Here is a 23,942-nt window from a genome sequence, read left to right as displayed (position 1 = left end):
TATTATATTGACATTATTTGGTAAATGAGTTGCTTAGATTGTTTTGCAGGGTGCAGAATTTACTGAAACACGTTGCATCTCTAAGGAGCTCATTTCACTTATATCTTGATAATTCTCCAGAGGCATAATAGGCAAAAGTGGCCTAAATAAAACTCTTGAAATCCTGTTTTTAGTTTTAGGGCGTCTGCAGGCAGATTAGCAATAGTCAGGCCCACTGCTGCCGAAGTAAACATTTCACAGCTGTCTTGCAGGAAGATTCTTTGGTGCAAGGACCAGAAACCAACGCTCAAACTCAAGGATTTAATTATTAGGATGAAAAGTCAAGTTCCTATTTATGTCCTTATCCCAAAATCTTTCCATTTCTGGCCTCGTCAGTGACCCAACTTCAACAGGGAATGTGAACGGTTCCTCTGCCTGGATTGCTGCCCATCAAACACAAATCTCCAACATAAGCTGATTATTGTGGAGCAGCCGCTTTTTGAATGAGAAAGATCATAGCTCCTGTGTTGCATGTCGAACTCAGAGCTACTGGGTGCAGAGCACTGCTCGGTTCTTTTAAATGGCTTACATATTTTTTAAGTTTCTCTCTATTCTGCAGTTCAGTTAAAAGAGAAGCTAGGTAAGAATAAAAAACTCACCACATCATGGCACCTCGGGGTAGACTCAGATACTTAAAAGTGACAAGGAGCACTTAGGTTTAAAATAGGAGGCTTGTCCTGGGGCTTCTAAGGTATAAAGTCAGCATCCCTAATCATCATTGAGGTCCTAGCTGCCAAGGAAGACACTCCAAACCTCATTCCACAACGTTTTTCCCAATTAAATTGTGTTCAAGCGCAGCCTACGCTTCGCAGAAGAGGAACAGTGTGCTCTCTTATGAATGTTTTATTTTCTCGCTCTTTTTTTATTCTTCTTACTTAAAACAAAACTCAGAGTTATATGCTCTATATATCAATAAAGCCAACACTTTTCTCCCCTTGTGGGGGGAGAACACGTGTTGCAGTTATTGGTAGTACTTCTGCTTAGTGATAGTGTCGTTAACTTTGCTATTCTTCGCACTCTGGCAAGTGCAATGATGACAAGACTTTCACCTCATGGGTTGGTCAGAAAATCTAATAAGCCATTTTGACAGACAGGCTGAATTGAAGCAGTAAGAGCTTTCTGCTTCTTGGAATCATATTTGAGTTTTATTGTCTATATTGTACACGTACACCCTGTCTGGACCTACAAAGGCACTGTCTGCATTAAAGAAAGTATTTTTATCTCCCTGGTATTTATTGATTAATTTGTTCTCCTCCTCTCCACAGCAAATGCTTGAGTTGATAGTTTGTGGCAGGCGAACAACAAGTTTCTGAGTGATAGACGCATCAGCTATCAAGAACGGGACCAGAACTTTCTTTTGTAAACTAAAATTTTGTTCTTTATGCAAATCATCAATTAGTTTATTCCCCACTGGTTTTAGAATAATTTCTTGGATCTTTTTACCAGTGAGAAAATCTAGCTTCTAAAAGCTGGTAGGCTGTCAGACGACGTGACCTGTTTCTAGGAATTCCTCTTAAGTCATCTGCATCACTGAGAGTTGTCAGACACAGTCTTGAACATCAAACCAGGAGAATGTCTGCAATCACCTCTAATTAAATTCATCTTTTTGATGACTTCTAGCAAAAGCCTCATGAATGGTAAGGTTTTAGATTGATCCCTCGTAACCTGACTAGGACAGATGTGTGTGTTTCTAATTTGAAAGGGCACATCAGACAGACCCATGACTATTTTTGGCTATAGTGGCTGAATTAAAGAAAATTAGCTTGTTTTTTTTCATTAAATGACCCAATGTATTATAATACAGAAAATGAAAGATTTTGTTCGCATATGCTACTTGAATTCAAAGCGAGTTTCCACCATCATATTCAAGAGAGACTGCAGTTTCACAATTATACTCAATACAATGGATTATTACTGGTTTTACCTTTTGCTGGCAATGATCTTTATTAAAAAAACCAAACACAACAACACAAAAATGAATAAAAAAACCCAATAAAAAGCAAAAAAAAACCCCAAACCACATTTCTCATCTTGACCAGGAAATCAGATCAGTCTGTCATACTCTGTTTCCACTGTGATCCATTCAATACCACTTGTATACCAATTTGACTCATTGCTCACTGACCTTATAGGAACTATTCACAGTACATTAAATTAAGCATAAATACTTGTCTTTGTAAACAAGCCTCAAAATTTTTTTACTTACCAGCAGAGCAACTCCATTTTTCATTTGCAAACTATTGAAGATTTTAGCTCATTACCAAAAATGTTTCTCCAACTCCACAAAATAACCACAAAACCAAAACTATCTTCTTCCCACTGCACTCAAAAGGATTATAGCCAACCAAGTTTTGTCAAAATGCTTTAAAAATTCAAAATCTCATTTCTTGATCAAATTTACCTTTCAGTTTTAAGAAATGGATTACCAAATTGCTTCTAAATTACTAAACTACTGAAAGAAGTTTAAATAAACCTCGTCACACTTGTTTACTCCTGCATTCCTTTCTTGTTTATTTAAATGAGACTACAGCACACAATGTGGAAATGGTAGGTCCAAGAAAATGGAAAAATTAAATTCAAAGAAATAGAGGACCAATCTCAATTGTTATGGCCTGGGAATTAATAACTGAATATTTTACCTATTGTCTCATCCTGTCACTTATTTATCACATTGTCCTAAAGATCTTATGATTCTTTTAACCCCAATAGACTTTTGACTCAAATAGTTTCTGCTTAAAAACATGCATACGTCCTCTATAGTTTCAAGAATAGCTTTTGCTATTGATACGGTAATCACAGGTGTACTGCTATTTAAAAGAAATACATACATTTTTAGGTATTTTACTTAATTTTACTTAGTTCTTTAATCTGCTTGTTTAACTTCCTACTGACCCTATGCTCTTATTTGGAAAAAAAAAAAACAAAACATAGAAGATTTTTTTCTGAATTTGGCCATCTTCCTAGGTAAGAGCTGATTGATGTAAGGGCTTCAGGATTAGGCCACGACAGCTCACCTGTACTCAGGGAGTCCCGATGGGCTGTGCGTGGCTTCCTGCCAGGAAGAGAATTCCTTTTCATAAGAGCATGAAGCTTCCACAATCTCTCTCTCTTTTAAAGCTTTTTCATTAAAGAAAACTGAGCAGAAGTCAAAGCTAAAGAGAGTCTCAGACAACTACTTAGATCAGCACACACTGCATCTAAGTACAAAATATTTTTTGACAAATCCAATATACTTTCACAGCAAGATTCAGTTTTACTGAGTTGGTGTTTTCTGACAAAACCAAACTTACTTTGAGCTATATCCGTATCCGTTCCATTTCTCTTTTTCCAGCCTGCATGAGGCGTTGCCAAAATTTTTCCCATTCCTCGCCTGTTCTCATCCATGTTAACTCCTGGTTAATAGTAGTGGCTCACCTTTTTCTGCTCTCACAGTTTGATGAATTAGGAAGACTTAAATAAGGGAAAAAGAGATGCCTTAAGAAACCTGACTTCCGTAAGTATGGTAAAGGGCAGATTACAGTCTTTCCTTAAATTAGAAAATTAAACAGAAACTAATGCATGTCAAAGATCAAACAGGCAAAGAATAATCTGCTGCTGCAATTACTACCAACAGGGATTGATTCAGTTGATACTTTCCAAATACAATTTGACATCTCATAAAAATTACAGCTAAACCAACAGAAACTAATTTCTGTTTTTTCACAGGTGTCTATCAGGTTATAAACACACCTAACTTATTGGTTGTAATAAATGCATAACGGAAGGATATAGTTTAATATGAGCCATAGACCTTCCGAATCACCTGTGAAAATAAACTGAAATGGAGTATTTCTGTCTGTCAGTAACAGTCCTGAAACATTTTGTGGCTTTTGAAAAATTAGGTTTTTAGTGCTCTTTGACCAAAGCGTGTGTGTTTTTTTTTTTACTCCCCTTATGATCTAGATGAGAATGGTCTAGTCATAGAAACATTTCTCGCAGGCCATTTAAGAGCAGATCTGCTGACTGAGTTATTCTATTGACCTAAATAGTATTAGATAGGACCAAAAATTGTTTTCTCTTGATTTATTGAGCTCCTATTTTTATGCACCATTACAGAAAAGTGTTTTCTTCAGTTGTTTTTGGTTGGATTTTTTTTTTCATTTTTCATTTTCATAGTCTACTTACTATTATGAGTTTATTTCTATACCTTGGTGCTACTCAGAGATTTTTAAAAGATCTCTGGAAATTTTTTTATATCATTTCAGATTGCCATATACACAGTGCAATAATGCACAGAAGCACTGGAAAAAAAAGTGGACTCAAGATGGCAAAAACTCTTGTAACGGGAGTTAAATGCAAATGCATAACTGAAGTGACAAAGTTGTGCTTTCACTCTAGCACACCCAACCTTTCTTTATTAATTACATAAATGCCCTTCCTGTATCAATAGCCCATTCTGATTTTAGTAATAATAAAAGATCTCTAGCACCAAAAGAATGGTACAATACAACCTTTATATAAGATTTATGGTGTTTAAAATGCTGTACTATTTTGTATAAAAGGCCAAGTATGCAGGAAATAAAGAAGTCTAACTGAAGTAGAACGAGTGGGTACTTTTGATCTTTATGATTTGGTATACTGTCTTCACAGGAATGTACGAGCCACTTGAGTTAAAATAAAATAGACCGTGTCTGATCTGCTGATAGGAAAGCTGAACAAAAACTGACATACCAAATATTGAAGAAGGTCAAAGTTATAACACAGGAAACTCCTCTTAGCATTGTTTGAAACAACACTGGACACATTCAAAATTAAAGCTTAGGAAAATATCAGAGATCATACTTTGGCTATAAACTTTTACTCTAGCCTGAAAAAGGGCACAGAAAGTTTCAGCACAGCATGATCATTCTCTCGTAATTACTGAATTTAATTTAAATTACTCCCAAAACAAAACTTCTTCCCTCAGAAACTTTCATGTACTTTTGTCCTTTTCTATTACTTAAATATCATGTATTTTTTCTTTTATAAAACAGTAAATTGCGCATATCCTTCATTAAGCTTTTCAGTGCTATGAAAAAAAAATACCTACCAAAGAAAAGAGATTTTTTTCCCCTGTATCTTACTAGATTTTCTTTTTCTGAAGGAGAAAGATGTGTCATGAAAAGTTGTGAAGTTACTTCCAAACTTACTCGACTAGTCAATCAATATGGGGCCAAATCTTGTCTAAGGAAACATCGATACTGATTAAAAGCAATAGAAATCTGAGGACAAACTTAACATTTCTCATCAAATGCTCCTGCATTTTAGAAGGAAACTATTACATCTTTCACTAGCAGAATAGAAATAATGACGCTTATCTCCACTATAACCTTAATGACACGTACTGCCACCCTGTAACAGCACCCACCACGGGCTCCCAGAGGACACCAAAGCTGCTGGGGGATGATGAATCTCAGCTCTCAGAGCAACGGCTAGCAGCAGTCACTGAGACAGGTTGCTGTTTTCTACATAACCGCAGGCCTGCAGCCCTAAACAAACTTCATATGTTGGGAAACTGCTGGAAACAGACATACAGAAAGGATTTTCGTTTTACTATAATTTGTGTGCGATAATTAGAACCGTTAAAATTCAGGAAAAGGACTGTTAGGAAAAAAAATTAGAGACGCCACAGCTTTAAACAGTTAAATTGTAACAGTTGCAAAAAAACCCAGTGTAATGGCGAAGCATCATGTTAATTTCACCAAAAATATTGGCTAATATAAACCTGCTTGATTGCAATAGCTGCTACTTTTTCTTTCCTTTACGTCTCATTTCTGTTATACCCTTGCCCTTGAGAGTAGGAAATCTGCTAATACATGGTGTAAACCTATTTCTATTTTGACATCACTTTTGACCTTAAAGCATGACTTCCAATGTATTTCAACTGATTTCAGCTGCGCTACAAAATCAGCAATATCAACATTAAGAATAACTTCCCTTGTAAACAGAGATCTATGATTGGATCAACTGGATCAGTACAAAACACCCATTGTTTTTCTACGGGCACAATACTGTAGTAGTAAGGAGTGCTTATCTTTTCATTGAGACTGAAATTCATTCTTGTTTAGACTAGTGTCTAAACTTGGCACATTGCACATATGCTATGGAAATTCCTTTTAAGCCCTATGAAGGATTTAGCACTTTAGAGGGATGTAGGTGATTCATAAGCCTCTGAAATTCACCTTAGAAACTTTAGACGCACACTGTAGCACCAGTGCTGAGACTCGCAGCAGAACGTTAGAAGCCTCTCAGCCAAGGACCAAAAGGTTTCAGACAGCAGAGAAAATGTAGATGAGGCGTATTATATTATTCTTAGTGGCAAAACACAGTATAACCAGTTTGGGGAACCTAAGGCATGGTCAAAGATACTTTGCTACCATGTGATTCAGAGTATTCATTTGATGTAATTCCAAGGTGTTCAAATTTGTTCAAAACATTTGATAAGCTTAATTGTGTATTGCTTGAGTTTATGCTGGTTTTGGTGATGTGTGTGACATTTTATTGTAAGCCTTTCCTATTCACATAGTGTTGCAGAGCATCAGGTGTATATTAATGATTTTAGAAATACACCCAACAGAAGTGAAATTTCAACAACAGAAGTTTGCTACTGGGTCACTGTAAGTAGCTTTATTCCTTTTTTCAATTGTTTGGTGTTTTGTGGGTTTTTTTAAGGAAACACACAGAAAAGAGAAAATAAAAACCATAATTTATGTAACACAATCACCTAAAATAGCAGATGATAAAAATAAAATTGCCTTCCAAAATAATTGTGCTATAGATCGCATAATGAAACTACAGAGGGAAAAAGGAGTCTGTATAGTCAGAATAATCAAAGGGGTAAGTGTTGTAGAGATAATTAGCCCACAGCCCACTAGAGGCTACTGAGAAATATGCTACTGACATGTAACATGGAATACCTTTAAACACCTCTAGCTGTAGCGCGAGGGAGAAGGCAGAAGGCCATTCAACTACCTGAGAAGTGTGGGAAACTACTTACTCATTCCAGTGGGTTATTAACTCTATATGTATGTAAACTAGATATGGTCTATGCACTCACAAAACACAAATAAATAGGTGCAGTCATAAACAAATAGCCATCAGATAATCAAAGAATTACAGAATCTCATCTGAGAATTACGTGCACTAAGAAGGAAACAATATCTGACTTCAGTTGCAACTCTAAATGATCTTCAAGAAGCACTGGCTTTGGGATACTTTCCCCAAAAATATTTATCTTAGAAATGAAAGCAGTTCCAGTATCTGCCAGAAATGTTTAATAAGCTGCAAGATAGGAAAATACAGTATTAAAACAGCAAAAAGTTTTGATTCCTTACAGTTACTTTTTTTTTTTTAATCTAATTGGGACCAACTGGCCTCATTGCTTCTTATAAACTTAGCAATATATATTCAGAAAAAGGAATAAAAATGAACAGATGTTTCTCCTTAAAGAAGTCAGACAAAGATTTTTCTTACACAATAAATCAGCTGCTAGTGGATTTCCAGGACACTGCTCCAGGCTAACTGTTTAGGTATGGCTTAAAAACCTGGATTACCTCTGTATGTATCCAAAACTGGTAAAGTAGATTAAACTGTAGATGAACAGCAAACACTGAAGGGGGAATGAAGAGAGCCATGGGCAAGTTGAAAATCTGAAAAATGAGAAAGAAAATATACATTAGATATACAATTCTAAACTTGTGACGATATAAGAAGTACCATCTCAGGAGCTCAAAGAACTGCACAGGATAACTGCTTCTTCTAATACCTCCATAATGTAGACATTACATAGAATAGATACTGATTATTATGTTACTACTAGATATGCTACAGCAAATGAGACATAAACTGATGGAAAAGTGATTTCCCAAAAGTCACACTGAGCAAGTAGAAAGATCAAGAAAAGAACTCAGAAATCCTGAGATTAGAAGTTTATTCTGTGTACTATACGGAGCAGGCAGCAACATATCCTTGACACGAAGGGTTCACTTATAGGGGAGAATTATCACAGAGTAAGCAAGGTGTGAATTTATAACACTATAGCTTTTCCATCTGAACTCCCTACGTGAGCACCATAAGGGCAAGGCAGCTTACTTGGCTTTCAAAGTTAATTATAAATTCTCACCCTAACCTCCTCGCGTCATCTCCCTTGAAGCTCTGATACATTGCTGAGTTATAAAGATGTGCTAGCACGAGAACAGTTTTGGAAAAATATTTACTTGGGAAAGATACTGGTATCTTACATACAAAGTAAAGTCCCAGGAATTTCTTAATTGGCTTAATTGCTTAATTAGCTTAATTGGCTGAACAGAATAAGACTTCCAAGACTTTCACATATTAAAAGTAAGTCTGCTTTCTTCAGAAAAAGGCTTATCTTTTTTTCACTTCTTCTACCTGACATTGTGTTATACCAGCTGCTGGTTATACCAGGGAAGTTATAATCCTTCCCTAATATACGGAGATTTTTTTCTAAACCAAACAATAGCAGAGGTATCTTCAAACCTCTAAATGTCATTAGCACTCGGGGAAAATCTGTGTAGCAAATAAAAGTTCCCTGTGAAACACAGAGCAAAATTAGCAAACTCCTTTTTCAAATTCCTTTTGTCCTCCTCACAAAAATCAAATCTTTGAACATCAGAGGAAGCGATCCAGTGGCCATGATAGGCCTCCTGAGCCAGATATTCCTTTACAGTAGGTCTGTACGTAACATTTAATGCTGATATTCCTCTCTCAGTTTTTGTCGAAAGGCCTGCCCAATAGGTAAGATGTCACACCGGGGCTGTGACACCTCCATCCCCATGCTGTGCCTGATGCTCTCAAGAAAGTCATCACAGCCATACCTCACTGTCATGAGCCAACAGAGGACTAAGGCCCTGCAATCCCAGCTCAGTCTGCTGGCTTCAACACCAGGCAACGACTGAAGTACTAGAAAGAAACCCTTGAGTCACTGCAGCTTCAGCATCACATGGTAGGGCTGGGACAGCTGTGATTTCAAAACTGCATTCAAAGGCTTCAGACATCACAGCTGCTCCACAAACTACACCTGGGGCATTTCTGGTTGAATGTCTTGGAAGATCATTTCCAAGAAGTAAAGGAATTCAAAGGTGGTACAAAGATTATGCTGAGCTTCCTGAACTTGGGGGAAATAATGTAAATGGCTATTTTGTTTTAATCAGTGTGATCCTCAAAGGCTGAAGCGTTTGCATAACATTGATAAAAAAAATAAAGAAAAACATATATGGAAGGTGAAATTTGCACATTCAATCACAAAGAGTCATTCAGTCTACTCACAAAAAGTCACAGCAGCTCTTACCTAAGGTGGGAGCTAGTAAATGCCATTGTGGGGAGTGGCATTTAGGCATGAAATTCTGGAGTAGAGGTGGGCATGAGCCTTCTTTAGGAATTAAAAATGCAGAACAAACTGCCTTGTGCAGAAGACTACTTAACAGAAGAGTGACTTTGAAACACCTACAGTTCTTCAGGCTCTGGAACAGAAATGTAGTGTAAGCTTCCCAAACTTTAGAAGAAATGCCCTAAACACTGGCATGGAGACAATCTCTTTTCTGAGTTCCTTTTTCCTCCTTCCTCTAACCTGGACCCCCTTAGTATTTAATTATTAAAAGTTGGTGAGCTACAAAAGAAAAAAAAAAAAAAAAAGACACTGAGACATATTTGTCCCACAACAGCCAGAAGGCTGGCATGGTTTTTCTCAAAGGTTATCTTACAAAGAAGCCAACGAAGGAGTAAAACACACAGCCACATTTAAGTAAAGCTACTGCAGTTTTCTCTTATTATTGATTATACCTGTCTAATGGTATGATAAGAGCAGGAAATTTTTTAAAAGAAATGGAGAGGAAGTTCATTTAAAAAAAAAACAAAAAACCCAACACCCAGATGGTTTTCAAATTATTCATGAAAGTGGTTGCAGGATTGAAATCAGGGTTAAAAATGATATGCTTTTTCCCTAAAAGTATCAGAGGCAATTTGGTGGTATTTACAGATGACTCAGAGGGGAAGGAAAGATCATCTTCATATTTATTTTTTAACCTATTTCTCACAATGAGTACTAGGATTTCCCTGCTAAGTGGTGAGATGAGGGAAATTTTATATAAATGTACAGGTAAATTTGAGATTGACAAAGGAGAATGCTTTCCTAACTGCTTCATGTTTCCTTGCAATGTAAGCTTTATTTTGCACAGAAAGGATTTCAAAGATCATTTACAAAAGTCAAACCCATAGGGAGGAATGAAAACCTCTCCCATACAAAAGATTTGGTTTCTCCTATTTGTGGTTCCACTGGAAAAATAAGATCAATGTCAGAAAAAAAAAATAAAAATCATTGAATGGTTTTTCACTGGAAATGCCAATTCACCAAATCAAAACATTTCATGGGAATGTACCAGCTTTCATTAATCTGTAGAGGAAAAGCTTTCTTGGCTCCAAGATGGAATTTCTGGTCAAAACTGCAGAAAAACGTTTATCACACTCACAGATCTTTTCCCACTTGTGGATTCAGCAGCAGAGATTGAGAGTGAGCCACAATAACTGATAACCTGATGGGAAAAGCGCTCAGCAAGGGGGTGGAGAGGGGTTCCTACCTGGGGCTGCCGCACTGCAGCTGTGTGCCTTCATGCTTAAGGCATTGCCCCTCTTGATGGGCGCGCAGCCACGGCACGGTGGGCATGCTCTACCATTCTCCCTCTCATGCGTCAGTAAAAGCTTTAAACGCTTCTACTACAAAAAAGTAAAAAAATTGAAGCTCCTGAGGTGTAGCACTTTCCTCTGCCGAGCCCCTCTGTCTCCATGCTGGGGCTCTGGGGCCACCTGCCGATGTGGCCATGGAGGGGCTGTGGGGCACAGAGGAGCCACAGGGCAGCGGCTGACAGCCAGTTCATGTGGGCTACACTTCTGTGGGGATTCTGCAGGAGTTAAAGGTAAGGATAAAAAACAAAAAAAAAAAACAAAAACACAAAACAAAACAAAAAAAAAAAAAACAAAAAAAACCAAACCAAAAACCAACCAAAAAACAAACCCATCCCTTACAGATCCCAGACCTGGCAGACTCCTCGTTAGAGAAGAAGTGAACTTTGTGACTCTGGGCTAAGAACAGTGTTACCGATTCCCTTTCCAGATTTATATATAGCTGCTTCCACTGCTTTTAAACCAACAAGGCATAATTCAACCCTTTATCTAAATGTATAGTCTAAAGCTATCAAATTATTATGGATCTAATGGTTGCAATTAAATCTCACCCTGGAGGAAAGTTGAGAACTGGTACTCAAAGAATTAAATCACAGTTTTTCAAGTTATATGTGCAGCTCTCTCCTTTCACAATTACACTTTAAGTGTTTCATCAGAAGAAAAAATTTATATAGTATTAGCTTGCTGATTTCTTCTTAAAAATTAATATACATTTTTTTCCACATCTTTTTCACCAAAAATGAGCTTCAAAACCATCTCTCAGTCTTAACAGTAGGTCTGCTGCTCTATGGCCCCTCCACTGGAGTAACAGAAACACTGTGTGTGCAAATGATATGAAGCAACACACATTTGGTTCCAAGTTCAGGAGTACATCTCACACCACTGATTGTACTTCAAGCATGTTTTTCTCTTCTCTTTCATTTCTCATCTTTTCAATCAGCTCGAGCACAACCCACACAGATTAATATGCTGATTTATTTATCTTATAACATTTAACTGAAAACGCATACAAGCTGGGAGCAGAACAGTCCCACAATCCCATATCGTCCACCACAACTTTCCCACAGCCTCCCCAAAACTGGATGTCAAACTGCATTCAATGGTACACATTCAGCAACATCCGATCACCCTCAGAGATTAACTAAAGGCTTCACTGAGTTTCAGCTTTGAGGCAGTTGCATCCATGGGGTTCTGGAGCAGTCTGGAAGTCCAAAAAAATAGCAGCGCTATAAGAATTAATAAGAATTGTGTTCATACACAGTAAGGCTTTGGAGAAAGAAAACTGGCACACCTCTGAAAAGTTTAAGGGGAGGTAAACTAATATTTACATTATTCAAATGTCTTGGCTAATACCAAATATTTGTTGGAAAAGCCACTGTACACGAAAGTATTATGGATTCCTAGGTTCACTTCCCTTTGGTCAAAGGAAATTAATTTTAAATGTACATATATTATTTGCCAAATGATAGCAGTGCGGTCCTGAGGATGGTCTTCGGATATTAAGGTGGCCAGACATCTTGGCCTTCCGGAATATTTTATACTCTCTGAGGTACCATCCTCAAAACCACGCAGGGAGACAAAGTGCTCATGCACACACCCATATGTACACACAGGCTTTTTGTCTTTTTTGAATTATTGTTTTTGTTAAGCATTTGCACATATGGTCCCAATGGGTAAATGTGCAAAGGTTAAATCTTTAACGTGGCAGTATTTACATAGGAAGCAGAGTTGTGACAGAGATGCATCACTTCCACTATTGTTCATTGTGGCCATTTAAATTTGAGACACTTCTAATAACATCAGATGACTATTTTCGGAATTAAAAAAGTAACAATTTACAGAGAAGACTTTAAGAAAGAAAATGAATGGTATCTGTTTCACAATTTCCAGAACTAGTCATTTTTTTGAAACCTAGCACTCATCTAATGTCATGGGCTTGAAACAGTTACGAACAACAGGCTAAGTCCACGCTCAGTTACATGAGCATAAATCCAGACCAACTTTACTGAAGTTAATGGAGTTACACTGGATTTGTATTTGTGAGCACACACCCTCGGCTTTAAGTCATTTGCTCATGGGCTAGAGGACTCTAGGTTTCCTTTGCCACCAGCATATTTTATATACACAAAAATACATTGAATATTGCTTTTGAACTCTAATTCTGAAAGTTCAAATTTTGAAGTTATTATTCTTTTTTGAAAAACAAATAAAGAATCCACAACCTGAGGTAAAAAATAGAGTCAAAAGAAAACATGAGAGCGTGACTGAGGAAATCAGCAGTTATCCTGGGCCCAAAACTAACCGCTGAATAGTACGTTACATTTATGGATGTATTTGGAAATATACATTTTTAAATCTGTAAATGAGTAGTCCTCTTAATTTATATTGCATGTGTACACAGCTCACCATTTAAAATAAATTATATCTGAAATAACACTAGGTAAAAGTAGTGCCATACTGCCCTTATTTACTGAAGTACTGACACATGACGTGAATGAGCAGAGACAAATAAATACATCTGCATGTCCAAAGCAACCTTTAGTAATGATTTCTCTCCCTGCTCCTTTCAGTTATACAGACATATTCTAGAGTAGTTATGTTATACTCTGATCTTTTCCTGTACTTACGCATGAATAACCAAATGAAAAAAACGTCCCATTTTACTCAAAAAGTTATGAAAATATAAATGCAGAGTTATTATTAGCATTCTGAAACTTCACTACTGTATCTCTTTCCAAGTTTGCTGTAAAAACATTAATGAATTTATTTTTATAGTTTATGATTCTCAGATTCTTCAGTTGCAACTTCTGTGCTTTCAGTGGCAAACATCTTAAATAATTTATATGTTTTTCTTCGAAGGGAAACAAACACTATTATTTTCACTTCTACTAAATCTTGCTGATATTAATTTGTTTGTCAAATCTTGTGCAACTTACCCAGGAGGTGTATTTCTGCAGCACAGATTGTCTCAAGGCTGTGAATAAGTTGTAATCTTCAGAACTATGATGTACTTGGTGCGCTGCCCACAGTATATTAACCTCTGCAAAACACATAATTTCTAATGAGATATATAGTAGAGAACAAAGCAACATTTGTTTCCCAAGGCCTTTTTTCTTAAGCTAAAAGCGAATAATCCCCCAATTTACACTTTGCTATTTTACTATAGTATAGCAGGTAATAAAACCTAATGCTCAGAGCTGAGTTTGGGTAGGCTGCGTTAAATGTCAGTAAGTGGACACAAGTCAGTGTAACTTTCATGCTGAGGAAGGCGAGGCTATGGCAGGAACGAAAATCATTGCTGGAAGAGCAGAAGGACGTGTGAGATGAGGATTAAACAGCCAGAAAGCCTGAGCTCAGTCCTGATAACATGGGTCAGTGGGAGCTCTGTTATGGGGTTCAGGGGGACAAGGACTGAGGATGCTTTCGTGCCTGTGTTTATTTACTGAAGTTATATTTCAAGCCTAGAAGGGGACACAAAATGTTCCAAAAATCTTACACGTCAAATTTAAACAACTTAACTGGTGTCTGGTGTTATGCTTACAGTTTTCTGAAACACGTAAATCTTCAAGCCCACTTGTGCCACAGACCCCAAAACACAGCCATTGCCTGCTCACTAGTGACAAATGGAAAAACAAATGGTCGCTTGCTGGGAACTCTGGACCCAACCAGAGTTACAGTCTTTTGTGTTACAGTTCAAAAAGAGTTGCTGGAATAAGGGCAAAACCGGTGTCAGCCATGTCCTCTGAAGGCATGACACCTCTAATGCACTGCAGTGAAGAAGAATACTTCAAAATGTATTTCAAGGCATTTTCTCATTAAGTGCAGATCTGGGTGGCCCCTCTGCAGTGTATATCGATATCTGGACAGTCTCAAGGGGGAGTTTAAGACAGAAATGTTCATGGTCTACAAGGATGTCCATAATTATAGCAAAATGAGAAACTGGGTGGTTTATGCAGCCCAAATAATGCCTATTTAGCATAAACCTAAATTTAAGGTTGCATGTGTTTCAAGGGATGAAGCACACACAAAGCCTCAGCTGATTACAGAAATTAAAAGTTAACTGGCTGTCTGCCAGCTACACACTCCCATTGCCACTGGCTTGTTTCACCAGAGCAATTAGAGAAGTGCCTTTGGCAGATACTAGAATCACATTCACAGAATGATCTTATAGTGTGTATTTAAAGTCCTGAAATTATGTGGTGCCAAGCTTACATCAAATAGTTTACATCTGGTGATTAACATGTACTTGCAACGTTAAGCAATGCCAAAAAAATCCTCTTAATGAACCTCAAGGTGTCTTCACCATTTCAGGGGACTAGATAGTCCTGTAGCAGGAGGCAACAGTCTTGTATGCTAGAAACTAAGAATTTTAAATCTAACAAATTTTGACAGTTTGGTAATTTACATGACAACATGATTTTTGAATGTCCTCTAAGTTCTTGAAAATCCTTACAATTGCTGTAAAACTGTAATTTCAACTATTATAAAACACTTAACACTCAACCTGAGAATTCTTCCTTCTTTAAATGCATTTGTTCCTGAAGGAACAAGTGTTCCCCATATCAAGAATTAGTGATCTCTCTCAAAAAAACCCCAACTACATCTTAATGCATCTCCGCCTAATGAGCTCACTAGGAGATGAATTATTCAGGTGAGCTTCAGTACTCAATAATAATTTGTATTTGAAATGTTTCCCAAGACCTCGACAGAAGCTAAATGAGTGAACAAAGCATCTGAAAAGGTGGAGGTTAAAGACCTGTCTCCTTAGTTGTTTTAAAAGCATTTACTTCCTATCACAAACTGTGTGTAACACAAGCCTCCACTCAATGAAGTACAGCTGTACAAACAGGGTACAGTAACTGGATCTTGCTTCTTTCCCTCAGTCATTTTTCAGCATTGTGAAAAGTTCAAGGAAGGGAATCTGTGATGATTTTTACAGTCTACTTTCATTGTAGTTAAGGTCAAATGGTTTTCAAAATGAATTACTAAAAAGGCATTTTATTAGCATTCATTTTTCAGTTAAACTGCCTCTTACACTAACAAGAATATGGAATAAGGTAACTGAATATTGGTAAAATGTTAATCTTTCAGATTTGTGAGTCAGCTTAAATGATCTATCATTCAAAAATATACCACAAGAATATTAGGGACATAAACAAACAATTCTGCCACAAGTAATTTAAGTGCTAGAGCTATTTCTGACTTCTTCTGTTACAGCTAAGTAAATTAAAGCCTGTTCCTTAATCCTATTCTTGCTGACATCAATGACACAGACTGTGTTAAATTCCTTGGCAAAATAGGTAGTGCTGATGATCAGAAACAAATTTTGTCTTCAAAATTTTTCTGAAGAAACTGATCATCAATAACTTTTTATTTGAAGCAAAAGAATAACATCACGAATAAGTGTGAAACAGATCACCCCAAACCTCAGTCTGTAACCATTAGTACATTTAAAATATTACAACCGTAACACCTAAAAGACATCTCACAAATGTAAGAAACAGAGTAAGCACTCTTCAAGGAATGTAGCTGACTGCTCACCAACTTCCCGCGACAGAAACTAACATCTATGTGTCTATAGAAGAGTTGTGGTTTCACTTTTTCATCCATAATGATGATAACTTGAAGCAAAATGAGAAAAGTTATTTGAATGAGAACAAGATTATAAAAGACACTCTTACATGCACTTTCTCATATGTATTATTACATAATGACTAAAAAAGAGCAAGACCAAGATATGGCCAATTCCAACACAGTTTTTTTTTTTTAAATTATGTAGAAAACAGGAAGTATTACTGCATTTTGTAGATCTCATCAGTCACATTCTCCCATGAAGCCACAGGAAAAAAGTAGGTGATGGAATTGGAGAAGCCACCAGACAATGCTTTAATGGAATTTTTGATGTTTTCTAAGTCAAATGTGGTTGGCAAATACAATTTTAAAAATACATGACTGCAATATGCACATGAACAAACATGCTATTTTTTTATTCAGGAGAGGGAAAATCATAGAATTATAGGGTAATTTAGGTTGGCGAGAACTGCAGGAGGTCTCTAGTCCAATGTCCTGCTCACATCTGGACCAGCTTTAAGTTCCTGAGTTCTCCACCCAGCTGGGTCTTGGAAACCTTCTGCATTTTCTGCTGTTATGAAGAACTATCTCTAACAACAGATAAAGGTGGCATTTCTTTTTCATGCAGTTGTGAGGAAAGTTATAAAAATTATAACCTAGCACAGCAAGGGCCTCCTTTCCTGGTGCGGCTTTCCCTAGGTTCCTGTTAATGGGTGGAAACCTGATGGGTTATTCGCATCTGGTGAAGAACAGAACAACTACGTCTTGCTACTGGAGGTAGTTGTTGGTTAATATGTTATTATTACCATTGTACAAAATCAATGTGTCTTTTCTTCCATCACCTAATATAAACTATAAAAGAATCATCATGTAATCACAAAAGAGAATGAATGATGTCATGTAGACAGGCGAGGAAGGTAAGAAAATTGGTGCTACGCAGGAATTGCTGGGTAGTTATCACCTGGCCCTCAGTTTTCACTCTAGCTCTTTAAGTCTCTGTGAAGCTATCTCAGAGTCAGACCTGCAGTTGCTAAAAATCAGTGGGCTCCAAGCAGTTCAGATATTTGTATCCTAACACTAACGAAAAATTAAGATTTCTCTTTTTTAGCATTAGTCCAATGTATGAATCCTACCAAGAGAAGAAAGAAAATTATTCTTCTTCTTCTGAGGGAAGTGGACTGGAGAAGAGGAGGCTTTGGGGGACTTAAAAGTAGCCTTACGGCACCAATGAAGCACCAGTTTTCAAGAAGCTGGAGCCAGGCTTTTTGCAGCAGTCACACTTTATCTTATTTTCTGCGTTTTCCAAAAGAAAGATAAATTAATGACATTATCCTTCTTTTCCACTTCTTCCCTCCACCTCCTAGTTACCCTTGAGTTACTTATCCTTAATTTTTTTCTATTTCAAATCCATTTTTTGGCAGTAGTCAAATCCCTTTCTAAGAGACCCAAAGACAGATCCAACGCCTGGGCCATATTTCACTACTTCTGAAGTATTTCTTTTGTGGTAGTAGAAACTGGTCACCGTGCACATAAGATTTCTCTTTGAGAATACATAACACAGAGACTTCAAAATAAGACTATGTTGTTGTTCATTTTTTTACCTTTCAGTGATTTCCACAGCCCAGCACATTTTGATTAACAACAGGAGAAAATATGTATGCCAAAACACCCTGCAGTCATTTCAAAGAGTGATATCAATGAAAACAACCATTTTACACAATCCTCAAAATCAGTGAAATGGTAAAGATTTTATGAATATTTAGTGAGTGAAAAAAGATTAGATAGACCTTTTCATTAAAAGAGGGTAATTTCTTTGCACACAACTTTATAAGACCTGGATCTAAAGTAAAGTGGAAGAAAAATACAGATGATTTAGAAATAAGTCCATATAATGAGTCACGTAAAGTTTCCATTCTCTTTCAGTCAATGCTGACTGTAGCCAGAACAGGGGAAAGTTTCCCCTCGGCATCTACTTAAATTTAAACAAATCATTCAGTTTGACTATGCTTGCCACCTCTTACAAGATTAGATGCCTTCAGTATTGAACAAACTACAGTTTACCTAGCTAGAAACTTAGAAAATAACAAAAATTACATTTCCTGTGCCACGGATTACCACATTGCGATGAACACCGCAAAGCCAAGCCTGTGGCAAGAAACCCCTTGTGCGGTCCCTGCTGACCCCAGTGTGGAAACTGCAGCACTTCAAAGGCAGGTGCTGCGTTTGCCTACCAGCAATAGAAAAGGCATCATCTCATGGGTCTACTTCTCTCCAGAGTCATAATTAGTAGAAACCCCAGGATGTCTGAAGAAAGAAAAATGGCTTGGAAGGTAAATCTTCTAGTCATTCCTTTTATATCCATTTCAACCCTCCCTACAAAGACAAAACATAGTATTTAAATAATTTCTCCACTAAACTATTATTAGGTTCTTTTATTCACAAAACAGCAGCTGTTTGATTACGTGCTACCTTCCTGACTTGTTCTAACTGATCTGTTCTGTTGATACTTCTGAAATGTTCGAATAAATCTCTTCTCATGCAGGGCTTTTTCAGAGAGTCTCATTCCCTGCTGGATTCTACACTTGTATTGAATGAATAACCACTGAGACATAGCACCACTTAAGTTTTGTTACTGGGAGGGATTTTTTTAATAAAAGATTTTTTTAATAAAAGTTAACTAAAAACTGTATTTTGGGACCCAGAGTGGATGCCTTTATTAAAATTGGGAAGTCATCCTAGAATCCATTCCATCTCACCTTAAAACAGAAATCTATCTCCACAAATTAGTTATCATCTCCCCAACAGAAGTAGATATGATCCGTACATGACTCTCTTGTTTAGTCTGCTGTGGTATAGTCCCTCTTTTGTTACTCTTCTGATCCAACTTTGCATTATGTTTTTTGTTTTAGTGTTATTCAATAACAGTTGCAAGATAGGTTATAGTCTCTGCTTCCTTCTTATTAGAAATGTAATTCTTATAGGAACAAATACTTTCCTCGGTTATATTAGTGTAAGCATAGAGCTGTGCGGGTTTAATGAGAACGGGATTAGATCCAAGGAATTTATCTGGAAGACTGTATTATATACCACACACAAAGAAACGTGTATACAGGGAAATGTACAATTTTTTATTATTTTTTTTAATAAGACACATTTTTCTTACTTTGTGGCCTTGGCTACAGTGAGCGTTAGCAGTTTGTATTCTCAGGATGATCATATATGTAAATCAAAAGACTAGCTGTAAGGAGATCTGAGCTCAAGTGGCAAATTAGACTTGATTCACTTTAGTGCTTCAAATAATTTTCTTAACTTTCTTCTTTTGCACATTTTTATTGAGAAGCACCTATCTTTGCATGTACCTGACACAGACCAGTTCTCAGCATTTAGAAAGCAGGAGTTCCACTACTCTCTAGAATAATAGGAAAAACAGACTACATCAGCTTTTGCTCCCAGAGTTCGTGTGTCAGGAGAAGTGGAACAACTCTGAAGCACATCTTCAGCCTCAGCACTATCTAGTCCTCTTTGGTCATTTTGCAATGAAATCTATTGCAGTACTCAGGTAATTCCAGGATAGGCGATCATACGGTATGTCATACTGCCACTGTCAAACAGAAAATAATGCTACCACAAGACAACGCTGTAACCTACATAGTTGCAATCCGGCAGCTTAATTAGGAAATGTCACTAGACATTCAGCATCTGATCCTTCCGTGGTGAGAGATGTGCTTTTTCTGTGCTTTGTTCAGTATTATCTCTGTTTTTCAGCCCTCTTCTTAAATTACTGTATGTGGTCAGCAAACTGTTTAGTGAGTGGGCTAACTTATAATCAAGTAATACATGGTATATGCTCCCATGCCTTACAAGCCAAAAATTGGAGCAACCTTCTACAAAACCTGCCTCCAGAATCTGTCCACAAGCCAGAACCTCCCGCTTGATCTGCTGCCATACCAGTTGAAAACACAAAACTGCTCCCACACAAAAAATCCACAATAAGATCTGCAAAACTTAAGATGCAGAATGGTCTTGGGAAACGTGGGAAGAATCAAGACAAGCCAAAGTATTACATATGCTACCCAGAACAAACAATGGGCCAGATCATATCCCCGCTTAGCAAGAATATGGGGGACTGCGAATTATACTCGGATACACTTCTGAATCTGTAAAAGATTTAAGATATCACATGGTAAGGAAAGCAGAGCTTGGCCAGGTCAAAAAAATGGTCCTTTCAACCCAAATGCGCCCTATGTTATTTCTTGGCATCCTTATAAGCTTAGGATATCAATGGCAAGGTTAGAAAAAGCCAGTGTTCCTGAAGACTCAGTCTCTTCTAGAAGGAGTAGTTCCCTCAGAAGCTAAACTGCGTGGATTAAGCATCATGCAACGTAGTTTTATCAACGTAAACAAGAGTAAGATTCTCCGTTAACTACATTAGGACAGTGCTAACTCACAGCCTGTGATCTTTTCATACATTGGCAGGAATTGAACAGTCTCCTTCCACACATGCCATGGAAAACCGCAAAGGAATAAAGTTTATTAGGTAAGGATTCACAAAATAATTCACAGTGACTCAATCTCTTAATTTACTCATAGTTTTAACAGAAAATGAATGTGCATTCCTTCATGGGGAAGGATACTGAGAAGATAAATGATCTAAAGCAATTTTAGCATGCAAATGTTGGGTTTGGACACTTCCACAGAGACAAATAAGAAAAATTCAAAAGATGAAGAAGCACACAGAAGGAATGAAGTTTTAGTAATGTGTATACATGTAACCTCTGAAAACAGTGGAATACTCAGCAAGTCTTTCAGTACACAGCAGGTCTCACTAATTCTGCTATAACAACTTGCTCGACCAACCTGTTTCTCACACCTTCCCGAAGCCAATTGTTCTAGTTCTCTAGTTGCTTGGAGCAGCTCTGCAGCTGGTTAAAGTTTTGTTTACCTGAGCTCTGGGTGATCTCTGTAGCAAAGATCCGAGTCTCTGGGTCATGAGGAACCATGACAGCAGCAGCTGTTACACCATCACCTGTCTCTTTCATGGGTGTACAAGGTTTGATTCAGGTACCCTGTTTTCCAGTTGTTCTGGCTTTTATAACAGGTTCTTTAAGTGTAAGAATCTGAAAACAACTCTGATTTGTACCAAAAAAATAAATCGGTGCCATGTCAGTTTCAAGAATAACTAAATCATAGCATAAAATCCTGTTTGTGAACCCTGTCCCAAGCCCTATCAAGCATTTCCCACCAATATTGGGCTCAAGTTTTTTGACTATTTTTTCTTCAGTGAGGGTTCCTACTGGTCATAGCAAGGTTTATCCACCTTACACTCTCACAGCCTCTTGATTGAATGACACAGTATATGTTAACTTCTGCAGCCCACTGATGTAGCGATTTGTTTTTCAGCACTTAGCTCTTTCTGCACCTTTTTTACTACAAAGAGGAGCATATGGCTCATTAATTGCACAACTATAAATCATTCTGTTGGTGAAATTAGATTTATATATTAAAACAAAAAACTGCATGAAATTTCTGTGTAAAAAAGATCCTCAGCAGCTGGTGCAAAGTGACTTCTAGAGAACAGTGCCACTTTCTACAAGCTGCAGACTTGACTCAAGCTTCTCCAAATATGGCCGATCACAGAACTGGCAATCTTCAGTTCTGAGCATTTGCCAACCTGTATAATATAACTTGGTGTTACTGAATACTGTTGTCAAACTCTGGTATAAGTGTGTTAAACACATTAACTGTGACCAAATTAGCACTCTAGTCCTTAGCTTGATGATAAAGAGATCAGACTAAATTAAATAAATTCTCTTTTTAAATAAAAGTTACTTCAGAGAACGTACTTTTCTTTTTTACTCAATTCTTTTTTTTTTATTTTACTTTTTTTCCCCTTCCCCAAAAGCATCTCAGCCACTGAAATGTCAGCTAATGCAATTTGAGAACGTATTCATCTTTGAGGATCTTACAAGGAAACTGCTGGAAGGAAATGGAAAAAAAGAGAAGATAATTCTCCTTTTGTTTTTTTGTTGGATTTTTTTTTTTTGGTGGGGGAGTGGGGGTGAGAGTTCTTATTCTCCTGTATTCTGGGCTGTCTCTACAAAAGATTGATGTCTGGTGTCACCGTTAGGAAGTGCAGACTGTTCAGCTTCATTGCAATCTATGTCCTCATCCTCTTGCTCTGCAGGATACCACATACTTTGGCAGGCAATATTCAGATGGGAAGCACTTTAATGGCAAGAATGGATGCCAGTGAAACCTTTTCCCACAATGTTCAAAACTCTGAGTGTGCATACGTTAAAGCAACATAGAGCCGCAGGATATTAGGAAGAAAACAATAACTGATACTAACTCAGCCACATTAATCTTACTTTTTGCCCCTCAGAACAATACATTCAAAGAATGCCAGGGAAATACACACACACGCCCCAATAAACAAAAAAAAAAAAAAAAAAAAAAAAAAAAGGATGAACTGGAATGAATTAAAGTCCTCCAACTCAAAGGCACAAGCATAATTCTTCAAAGGAAACATCCATGGCCCCTTCATGTAACTTTTATCTTGCATGTTGAATTCCTGCAGTCATTTATTTGCTTATTCATTTTTCCAAGGCAGATAGATACAGTAAAAATTAACAATGATAAGTCAATGGACTTATTCTGGCGTAAAAGAGGAATTAGCTCTACGCAGGCTTCTCTTGCAGAGTGTTTTAGATGATTTATTAACCCAGCTTCCTGAATGATAGATGTGTGGAAATGCAGACTAGATTTGCAAAGGAATCTATTGAAATTTACTGAGATATCAGGAAAGCCTGGGGGACATCAAGACACATCACTGCCTGTAAATAAACTTTAAAAATATTCTAGAAAAAAAACAACACATTTACATCCAATTTCTGTCCTACTCCTTCATAGATATGCAAACCATAGAAAAACCATAGACACTTTAGGCAATGCACATGAGTTTTGTACTCTCTGTGGACCTGATCCAGAACTTACTGAATTCCATTGAAAAATATCCATTAACTTAAAAAGATTTTGAAGCAAGTTCATTATATTTTTATACAATTCAAAAGAAAGGACAGGTAACCCTTCGATGTCAAGTTCAGGTATTTAGTGAGATTAGCCACCCATGTTTCTTTATACAATTTTTTTTTTTACAAGCGTCAAATTGTTTCTCTGAGAAATAAAGAGCGCTAATATATTAAAAGATACTGCGTGCTTATTTAACAGCGATAGATCCATTGTATTTGGTAGTCATACTGCTTATTCACAGTGCATGTGCTGCATACAAAAAGAAGCCCGCAGTTCCACAGATTTCACTGGGACCAGCACTGTCAGTACTTACATTACACCCCCATTCCTTAAAGCACATTGCTAACCACAGATCCTCTGTGTCCATCCATGCTGCACCTGTCATACAACAGACTGGCTCTGGACACTATTAAGCATGCTGAAACTTTAATAGCCTTTTCCATCTATCACTCTAACACGAAGGACACGGAAGCCACATAAACAGATAGATTAGACCAGAAGAGACCAGAACACAGGCAACTGTCAAAGCACACAGCCTCAATTTAAAGGTGAAAAAGAAAGGGGGCATATAAACATGCTTCCATATC

The 23,942-nt window shown here is 37.3% G+C and overlaps 1 protein-coding gene across 2 annotated transcripts in view; it reads right to left on the bottom strand.

The window, feature by feature from the left end:
• The window catches only part of AGMO (alkylglycerol monooxygenase), a 198,451-nt gene that overhangs the window by 104,309 nt on the left and 70,200 nt on the right, over positions 1-23,942 (bottom strand). For both annotated transcript variants that reach the window (XM_054191521.1, XM_054191523.1), the window contains exons 4-5: positions 13,692-13,795; positions 7,611-7,706 (exon numbers count right to left, since the gene is read on the bottom strand). In XM_054191521.1, coding sequence (XP_054047496.1) covers positions 7,611-7,706; positions 13,692-13,795 — 200 coding nt within the window. The remainder of the gene's footprint in view (positions 1-7,610; positions 7,707-13,691; positions 13,796-23,942) is intronic.

This window comes from Rissa tridactyla, chromosome 2, assembly GCF_028500815.1.
Source record: "Rissa tridactyla isolate bRisTri1 chromosome 2, bRisTri1.patW.cur.20221130, whole genome shotgun sequence".
Classification (NCBI taxonomy): domain Eukaryota; kingdom Metazoa; phylum Chordata; class Aves; order Charadriiformes; family Laridae; genus Rissa; species Rissa tridactyla.
The sequence above is the reverse complement of the archived record's forward strand: the minus strand, read 5'-3'. Positions and strand labels throughout refer to the sequence as shown.